Below are 10,549 nucleotides of genomic sequence, written 5' to 3'. Positions count from 1 at the left end.
GTACACTGCATTAGTTTTCATTTCATTGTCATTAAATCTAGTATACAGATATCAAAGTTTATAGGAAAAATATTTTTATTGTGATGAATTCACTTAAAGTTATTAATTTGGAAAGAATCACAAAAACAGCTTTTATATTTTAAATGAAATTGTGACTTCTTTAAAGCAAGAAACTGCTCGCTTTTCCATCTAGTCTTTTCAAACAAAGGGACATTGCTAAGTCGCTTAGGCCTGACCGCATTACACCACCAAGTAAAGCCATACAAGTATCGCTTAAGGCAATTGAGAGAAAATATTTCAGTGTTTCAGATCTCTCACTGTGGGAAATCCTGAATTAGGCGACGGGTTACTTTAATTAAGTATATATCAATTTACTCATCACTTACGAATTGCGGAGCAGCATCAGCATCCATAAGGGTCTTATACACAGCAGTGATACCACCTCTGGCAAAAGTAGCCACTCGGTCAAAGGTCAGAGCCAAAACAGGGTTTAATGGAGGTCTGAAAAAAATGGGAAAAAAATTTAAGCTGCCTGCACAATATACATTGAAACTGGAGCACAAATAATAAGGCATTTGGAATAAAACCTCCTATTCTGGAATTCCTATAGTGACATCTCAATATACATTTGACTTTATTTAGCTGGTTCCTAATGTGCCAAGTATGGTTGCAACGTGTACAGTTAAGAAGGGATCATGCCAGTGAAAGAGTGTGGTTGTGAAAGCAAGGGTTCACCTCATTCATTTTACTGTAACTAATTCAGGGTACCCACAGTGCATCTGGAACTGGCAATAGATAAATGCGCAATACTGAGCATGAACGACTATTTTATAACCATACTAAGTGTTGGTAAGGGTTACATTGATCTGCTTTCCATAACTACTAGAGGCCATGAGCGTTTAGGTGAATTTGAGACTTGAAAACATCTTAAATAAATAGCACGGTCTTCTATAAGCTATTTTTCTCAAGATAGATAAGAAGTATTTAGGGTTTAACTCTAGAATGCTATCCAGCATAGCTGCCCAGGCAATATTATTTGAAACTGCATATAATTATGGTAAGGACAGACAAGTCCAGCATGCGGGGGACAAAGGGCAAGGAAAGTGCTCAGATTCTCGAAAAACTGATAACATGATGAGGAGCAGAACAAAGGTGAAGAAAATGTTTACGATGAAAATGTGATACCGAAGTGGACCAAACACAGCAGAGGACGTGCACCTAGCTACCGGGTACGCTGAGCTCCACAGCCCCTGTGGGCGGCTGACGGCAGAGAAATGTCAGAGGAGAACATGGGATTATGGACGGCTAGGCACACGCTGCGGCTACACAGAAGGTCCCATTCTTCAGTCTGCTAGAGGCACCTAAGGAGTAAAATTTTAATAATTGTCTGCAATTGCTTTCAGGAGAGATAAACAAATAAAAAGCTCATTAAATGGGTGGATCAAAATGAAGAATATGAAAATATTTGTTATGATATTCTTCCAACTTGTCATGGGTTTGAAATTTTTCGAAATATGCAAAATTTGGAGGAAATTTTAAATATTCATTTTTACAGATGGATATGGCTGTCTGTGTCAAAATAAGTTATACACACCAGAATACTCCCTGAAAACAAACACTTTTCACTCAGTAAATACTGTATATTTTCTCAGTGTAAATTAAAGTATGCACCAATACAATTTTAGAAACAAACATTTCAAAACTCACAGTGGTGGCAAGATGCTGGCATAGTTACCTTGTGCTCTGCCTCACATTGGTGCTTTATTTTCAAAACTAGAAAAAAAAATTACATCACCCCATTGAAATAACAATGTCACAAATAAACTTAGAAAGTTATACAACTCTCCAGTTACAACTGTTAGTTGATTCTGGAATATTCCAGATTACTGGCACAGTACTACTTGTTTCACAAATATGACTAGCCAAGAATACATTTTCACTCTTTTTAAAATACTGAATTATAGAGACATGATAAAATATGATAAAGTCATTGCTTTTGCTTTGATGACGGCATAAAGAGGAAATAATCACACACACTTCATTGAACTGTTCTCCCACGGTTTGATAAATTATGCTAAAATTCTTACTTCTGTAAAATCCACCACTGTTTTCACCACTACATCCAATATAACTTAAATTAACTTGAGCTTTGCCTATAGTGAAAATGTTATCATTCTTTAAGTACATTCTAATTCTATAAATTATACAGCATCAGAAATCAACATGTGTTTGAATTCCATTCTATTGTGACAAACAAAACAGCATTTTGCGGCATGACACCCCTCCACTCCCAGTACCGTTATGGATTTCTAAGGAGACTGTTTTTTGAGGCTTGAAATTTTGGGCAAATACCAAATCTAATCGGTTCCTCATTTGCTGAAATTTAGATCTTTCTGTCTCTACTAATTTCATTATCGTTAACATAAAATCAATTCAACCTTACATGCAGCACGATTTTGTTCTACCTCTAAACAATGAGCTGAGAAAATTAAAATGGGCCAAAAAAAAAGTGTGTTTAAGTTTCCTGACAAGCAGTTTCAGAGTTCATCTGGATGCGTCCTGTCAAAATACGCATCCATTTCTGAGAAATCCAGCACAGGAGCCCGGCTTGTTGGTGCCTAGATACGGCAGCTTTTTTCTTTCTTCAGAAACACGGATAATTTTATGCAGGAATTTACCAATCCACAAAAATTTACACAATGCTCAGCAAATAGCCGGTAATTATTGTCAGCTAATGTAAGGCGCTGTGAGGAACGAAACTTTGATAGGAGAGGTTCAGAAGCTTCGCCGGTTTATCTTTAGCTGTCCTGTCATTGGTGCTTAGGAGGTTAAGACTTTATTTGTGAAAACATAGAGATATAGTGGGGAATCATGTTGTCTAAAGCTTCATAAATCTTGCTTAAGATCCTTTTCAATTACCATCCATTTCTCCTTTAAAAAGGGACCAAAAAAAATAGAGGAGAGGAAGCAGGTCAGGGCAGTGTGTGACAATGGCAATGTGATGGGCTTGGGCCCCCCGTGGCGTTTCCATCTGCTATCATTAAGGTGACTACTCAGACATGAACAAATCCCTCTTGCTGTGCTGACAGGCAGACCTCAAGAACTATGACAAGGCATTAAGACAGAAAGTCAGAGAGAGAGAGAGGAAGAGAGAGAGAGGAGTTGGTCATATTCCTTCTATAAACAATGCTGCCTTACTAAAAAATAAATGATCCTTAAATTGTATTGGAATTCTAAGATATGTTTTTGGTTTTTGTTCTTTCTTAATTCCTAAAGGGTCTTACTTGACTTCTCAGTTCTCCTGCTAGATTAGCCCACTGCAGAAAGATTGAAGACACACAGAATAAGCACCTTGCTCCTACCTGTATGCTTTCCCATACGAAAGCCAAATTTTTTGCCCGTTCTTCAGCAGCAGTGGACTCTTAATCTGTTGACCACGCTCATCGAAAATCCGGGCTGAAGACAAGGGGAGGCCTCGGGAATTGATGGAGGAACCTTGAAGCCGTTGATGGAGACGTAACTGATGCAGGGCAGGTGAAGGGGATGCAGAGGGAGACATGGCTATGTGAACATCTGTAACAAACTGTCTCTGCTCCGCTCCAAACAAACGATAATTAAATTCATATAGAATGTTAAAAGAAGTGTGAAATCACGGCAATGTTTAGTTCAGTGTAAAGTAACAAAATGAGCATGGGCTTTTAACCACCAGGGGGTGCCGCAGGCTTGTGATTGAGCCCTGACCCCTTGGCACAGCGCCTGAAAGCAGATGTGGCAGTCTCACAGAAAGAGCATTTAGTTTCCACACCCGGTAACAACCCTCTTTGATGAGAGCTACGCTTGTCTTGTCTGCGCTACATGGTTTGTTAGGCCCTCCCAGACCAGATTCAAGTTTTACTGTTACAACACGCTTTCTCCCTATCCCTGCCGAGCTGTGGGTAACCGGGTGCTAGAAGAATTCCCCCACTTCGAGGACTGCAAAAATCAACCCGCCTCTCAGTCTTTGCAGGCGTTTTCAGAACTCTTCCGCGAGCGCTTTAGTTGCAAGCCCTGCAAACCTTGGGAATGACTGAGGTCCGTGAGTTGTAAGGCTTAACTGGAGTGACAGTATGTAGTGATGTCCCCGTTTGAAATAACGGCGCTGTCAATGCTATGTCTTGCGGTCAGAGACTAAGTCATGGAGAGGATTCGTATTTAAAACACATTTCAGAGGTAAAGTCAATTCATGGGACGGTGGCACAGGAGGCACTTTAAGAAGACGTCTTTCGTCATCCTCTGTTACCTTTGTTTCAGCTTCCCGCCCCTGCTCTTCCCAGCTGACCCCTCTCACAGTATCCATCACCCTGCCCCTCCCCCAGCCTTCTGTCACGGATCTCCCTTTCTTCTCCTCCTTGCCAGCTCTTGCTTCTCAGTCTCTTATCGCTCTGTGGTTCCTGCAGGGACGAAGCCTCTTCGTTTTCTCTCGCTTTCTTTCTCTTACTTTCTACTGAAGGCGGATTGAAGAGCACTCAACGCTAAGGCTCCAGAGAAAAGGTTCAGTCCCCATAGACATACTGGGTGTCCCACCTCACCAGCCGTGAATCCTGGACCAAGTGAAATACTCTTTTTGGTCAACAGCTCCTCTTACAGAACACCTCAGAACTCAGCGCTGCCCTAAATGACATCAATCAGTCCTGTATTAGACAAACTTTTAATTTGAGCATCAAAGGGCTGGAAATGATGAGATTTCTTTCTGCTTCACTAAAGTTAAGATTTCTTAATCAACAGAGCCAAATTCTATGCATTAGAACGATGACAGCCGTTCTCTTCAGTTGCTTAAGAGGTGAAGGCATTAGTGAAAACCTGCGCTGCTTTGCTTTCCTCAGGGAAGTGCAAGCATATTTTTGGAATCTATGTATTATATTCCCCAGGCCCTAAACTGTGCTCTCAAACCCCGCGTTTAGTTTTGCTGCTCTGCTGTGATTTCAGAAAACATATAATGCTGGTCATTCATTTTTAAATCACAAGGATTTTGTTTTAGAGACAGCACTTTTTTGTATAGAGAAAGACATAAAAGATATAAGGACTGAACTTGGGGCAGGAGGGCACACAAAGGCCGATGGTGTGAGGAGGGGATGGGCGCTGGGCTCCCAAACATGCAGCTGAATTCATGTTCACAGGAGTTACATCACAATCTCCATTTCCCCAACTTGGTGACAGACTGCACTTGGTGTGTTCAGGGATGAGCATCCAACAGCCTACGGGAGATAAGGGCCTTTGTACCTTTCATCTGTAGGTCACTGGCTAGGGCTGGGCTGTGGAAGCCAAAAATTGTGATAATCTTTATCCATTTATCTTTAAAGCTATCATCACCGGGCCTTTACAGGATAAGAATTTGCTCTGAGATCTGAGAAGAGTGTGAAACAATTTCTCGGGTGGAGATTGAGGCTAGTGTGCCCGCAAGGGAGCGGGCTGCTTCAGATGCGCTCTGGAGAGTTTTGTGATGCCCCCAATTAAAGTTCCTCAAATCCCACCCACATTTTCTTGAAAATGAAAGCACAATTTCAGGGAAACATTAATCAGTACATGACGTTTCCATGGGATAACAGCATCCTGTAGAAGGCTCCTCCAGTTTGAGCTTTTACTAAAATGTAAAATACTCTAATGCAAATGGTTGGGAGACAGGTAGAAGATTCTAGAAGGACTGTGATACCATGGTGATTTCTACAGTGATGGACATGACAATGAAAGGGAACCAGCTAAGCTTTTGGATCTTTCTCTAATGAATTAAAATAAAAAATCCTGCTCCTTTGGGTTAACAGTCAATGGCCCAGTGAGCGCCACTCAACTGTGATGGAGCTTTAATGTTTGGCTCTACAGGCCAGGTAACGGATGCTTCCAGGGAGACATAAGTCTGAGGGTGCTGTACTGAAGGGGAGAAGAGAGTGAGCTTCTGAACAAAGAGGAGACAACAGAGCCCAAGACACTGGTGTGCACTCGGGCGCATAACCCCAATTTGTAAACAACGGGGTGTTCCATGTCCTTTTATGCAAGACAAAAGCCCAAAATAAAGACCCTGAACATGTTGGTTCTGCCTGAAAAACATCCCAATTGTCTGGAAAATAGGCAAAGGTAAGAGTGCCCGAGATAACTTTGTGGGATTTGTTCACAAGGAGCATGGTAGAAGACCAAGGCTATGTGGTAGTCACCCAGGGTGCATGGCCAGAAATCCTATGCCCAGAGTATATCTCCACCAAATGTTATGGCACTTCTTTTTAAAGTATAAAAACTAACTAAAATAAACAAAAGGTTTTGATGTTTCAAAACCAGGGCCCAGCATAAAAATATTTTAAAATGCAAACATACTGGTGGTTGCAGGAGTCAACATTCATCTGTACCTCTCCTTGTAGACCAATAAATGATTGGTATTTTATAAACTGCCCTAAGATGCTTACACTAACTCTAAGTTACACAGGGATGCTTACATTCACAAAACAATTACTCACCCTTTGCATCATCTCATCACCTTAAGTTGGGCTGTCAGACTTTAAATCTTTTCTACTGATGTAAGCAGAGATCTCTCCAGTGTCTTTACCATTTTCAAATACCTGCAAAGCGAACAGGTGGGAAAACAAGAATAAACACATGCAGACATATGCAAAGGGACGTGTGCAAGGCAAAAGACCAACTATCTAAACGCGTGCAAGCAATCGGATGGAAAATCGAGAGTACTAAGATAAGAAGGAAGGCCTCTGTCTCTCCCTTTGGCCTCGGGTCTCACCTGACTCACATTCCCTACCACCTTTAAAATAGAAGAGAGCTTGGAGCCCAAAGGAAGATCACAGCGGATGCCAAAAGGAACAAACACCAGCAAACAGTCAGCTAGCAACCAGTCAGCTAGCTTGTTCCATCCTCCTCGGGAGAATATAAAGCCACAAATTGCATAGAGAGTGTCTAGTCCTTATTTAAAAGGTATCGGTGTCGTCTTCATCCCTTGACTCACTCGAGAAAATTCAACCTGCCAGGTTTATTACATAACAGGAAGGTGAAGGTCAGCCATTTTTAACTGCACAAGCTCAACAAGTTGCTGAAAACAGAGATAAAATATTGCATTATGCAACAGTCGCTGGGAAAAAAAGGAAGAAATGAGAGCGGCAAATGTTCTGGTCAAAAGGATCCGAATAAACCGGTCCTGACAGGACGGCCCCACTAAAGTGAGCACTCCCCCTGCCCACACCACGCAGGGGCTCCATTCACTGGGCAAGAATAGACTAGGGCCAGAGGGAGGCCTGATGAATAATTTAAACCCTTGCTTTTTAGTTTAGTTTAGTTTTTTTTTTTTTTCTCAAAAGTTCTTTTCTGTTATGCCCATCACATTTTAGGGTGGGACTGTTTTATGTCGTTCTTGTGCTACTTCCTGAGAAGATAATTCAGGAAAATAACTCTGAAAAACAAAGAAAAAAATGTCTTTTGTTATTTTGAGACAGTTCAAACTTTATTTGGTAAGTTTTAATGCAGCTTGGGTAGCAATGTGTTTCAATAGCGCTTCTGCAGCCTACTGGGGGAAAGGGAATTTAATCGTCTAAGAAACTTAGGGATGACCCACCCCGAGCTCCTACAGAGCCACAGTGACCCAGTGGACAGCCTGCGGCCTCTGCTTGGCAACACTGGAGTTTTACTACCTGAAGTGTCTTTTGAGAGAAAAGAGAGAGAAGGGGGGGAGGGAGGGAGGATGGAAGGAACAATAGAATTTTCAGTAAGCATTTTCTCTAAATAAGCAAATCTGGGCGTGGGGGCAGGAGTGGGAAGAGCATCTTGCTGTTCCAACAATGTCCTCAGGGCTGTAATCTGAAATGAAAGTCTTAAACAACACAGGCATTGATGAGAAAGGTGGCCACTCCAGTTTGTATGGACAGGTCCAAGGCTGAAGAACCTATTGATGCTCCTTTGTCTAGACTGCTACAATGTGGGCACAGTGCAGTAAACTCTACTCTAGGAAACAGCAGTGCAAGCGCTACCTGCCTTGCTGGGAGGGCCTTGGAGCTGAGCTCTGCCTCCACACCTAGCTCTGGCCTTATGCCTCTGCTTTGTTCACCACAGATAATGAGACTTCCGGTGCTCTGACCGGGAACACGAGCCCACCCGGAGAAATACAAAACCAGAAAGAAAAAAACAAAACAGTGCACTCAAAGCAGAAACACTGCTTCTAACTCCCCCAAACTCTCCAGGGGCTTAAGAAAACGGGTGCTGTCACAGTTAAGCAACACTCTTTTGAAAGACCCTCCCATACTTGAAAGTACTATGTTAAACTCTGCTGAAATTTAGCTGGGCCCCCAGGCTCAGCAGATGCTAAAACTGGATGTCGATGGGTTGCAGACTCACTGACTAGGCTAAGGAGAGGGAATATTCCACCCCCAAGGCATTCTATCTAAACTGTCAACTTGCTGCAGGGTGTTTTATCTGTCTTTTTGGTTTTTCAGGGAAATTCAAGAATAGACATGGGGCCATTCCCAGGATGAGTTAAGCCCACCAATTTGAGAGCCAATGAAATGCTTGTGCTATACTACCCTCTTATGTAATCATTTTTCCCTATAAATACGGCTGTTTGAATTTGCCCGGGGTGCTCAGTTGGCATAAGCTGCTGGTGCACCCACAGGTGCCTGTGTAATCAATAAAGACACCTCTTGCTGATTGCATCTGTTGGCCTGAATTATTGAGACTGGGGGATTTCTCCCACCACCCTGAAAACAAGGGTCTTTTCACTTTGAGGTTCTTCTTTAGGAAGGACACGCCTTTGGTTTTGAGGTTCACAGAACTATGCCTGCTCTCACTGCCAGCCTCGAGATGCCCGTTGCCCCTTCTTCGTGTGACAAGTCTTCCCACCTCTAATGTGCAGTTTTAGACACAGACAGCTCACTAGGCCACATGTATCTACCACTGAGGAGATGTGGGCAAAGGAAAGTTTGTTTTCCTAGGGCTTTATTGTTAAGAAAAACTAGCTACCGCCATGGCTTCCTAGAGGAGCTTGGCATGGCTTCATTTCCTATAGCTCTGCAACAAAACTCTCTCTGTGGAGCAGAAGGATGCCTGGAGGAGCCATGGCTAGCACACGAGGTAACGGAAGCTAGAAAACAATAACCCAGAGCCTCTTGGCAAACACAGCTCATGATAGCAGAAGAATAAAAATTTATATCTATCTCCCTAGTCACACGAAGCATGGAGATTTCAAAAGTGTTCTGTGTGGCATGGTATTTCCGTTCTCCTCTGTTCTTCTTTCACGTAGTACTGAGAACTACGTGCCAAGTTCTGGTCAGGAAGTTAAAATACACTAACATGGTATAAGATTTCTGTTCACGAGATGATTGTTGTCTGTTAGATTAGATGGAAGGACAGACAACAAGCCACCCACACAATAAATAAGAATCCTATTGGCATATGAATGAACAGCTAGAGTAGAGAGGCCTGATGTTTATATGAGTTGTTTCATTCAGCAAGAAGAATACAAAATTAAAAATGATGCGTAGTATGAAATATTCATTTAGAAGAACAAGACGTCACAATTTGCATGCTTTTAAAGCTCATACAGAAAGAACCACGATAAACCTTAAGTAATGTTGCAAATATTCTTGATGATAAACTATCCTCTGAATCCCATTCTCTGAACCCATCTTTGCACTGTTGTTCTCTGACAGTTTTATTAAAAGAAAAACAGGGCCCTTGGCCCAGCTACAATTCCGTCACCAAATTCAGGCCGGGGAAAAAGATGGTCTCTTCCTTTCTGTCATATTACTGAGTAAAACTGTCATTTTTGAATAAAACGGTTTCTCTCAGCATCATAACTGTTTGGTCAGTTCATAAAGGTTCTAAGGGTTGAGTTTGAATTTGACAGAAAAAGAAAAGGATGGATTGAGAAAAGTAGTAGTTTTAGCTAATTGTAGCTGAAATATATTGTGTTTGCAAACTGTATAGGCGTGCATGTTCACATGACCATCCGTCTAGAAGAGACTGGCCTCCTCTTCGTGTGCTCGGAGGGACTTAAGCATTAACGTCAGCACATGCTGCTCCGAGTAAGAGAGAAGGTCGTAAGTGCTATGTGAGGAAAGAGCAAATGCCAGGAGCCATAGTCTGGGTCCACAGAATGACGGGGCGTGACAGTAAGTAGCTGCTTAGGAGAGAAGCTACTGCAGCAGGGATTTGGAAATCAGAGAGAGAGACAAGCAGATGAGCTTTGAGGAAAGAACTACAGCAGAGGAAATTCCAGAGCAGAGAAACTCAGCAGAAAGGTCGGGCATGCTCCGGAGGTGGTACTGAAGCCATTGCAGCTGCAGCAGAGTAAGAGAGGCAAACATGAAGACAGACAGAAAAAAAAGGCCAAGAAAGGGATGAGGAGTCAGTAGAATGTTCCAGTAGAGTGGGAGGAGGATATGGCTCAGGTGCCATGGCTGTGTATAGAGACCAAAAGAGAACTTTCTGGAGTTGGGTCCCTCTCTCTCTCTCTCTCTCTCTCTCTCTCTCTCTCTCTCTCTCTCTCTCTCTCTCTCTCTCTCTCTCTCTCTCTCTTTTCCTTCCTGAG

At 42.4% G+C, this 10,549-nt stretch overlaps 1 protein-coding gene across 1 annotated transcript in view; it reads right to left on the bottom strand.

Annotated features, from left to right (window-relative positions):
- Nucleotides 1-10,549, bottom strand: part of Dcdc1 (doublecortin domain containing 1) — a 305,860-nt gene that overhangs the window by 204,879 nt on the left and 90,432 nt on the right. Inside the window, 3 exon segments of the mRNA XM_005364457.2 lie at nt 376-501; nt 3,363-3,520; nt 6,468-6,584. Of these exon segments, the coding sequence (XP_005364514.2) occupies nt 376-501; nt 3,363-3,520; nt 6,468-6,584 (401 nt within the window).

Source organism: Microtus ochrogaster, assembly GCF_000317375.1.
Source record: "Microtus ochrogaster isolate Prairie Vole_2 chromosome 14 unlocalized genomic scaffold, MicOch1.0 chr14_random_1, whole genome shotgun sequence".
Classification (NCBI taxonomy): Eukaryota; Metazoa; Chordata; class Mammalia; order Rodentia; family Cricetidae; genus Microtus; species Microtus ochrogaster.
This window is presented reverse-complemented; position numbering and strand designations above follow the sequence as displayed.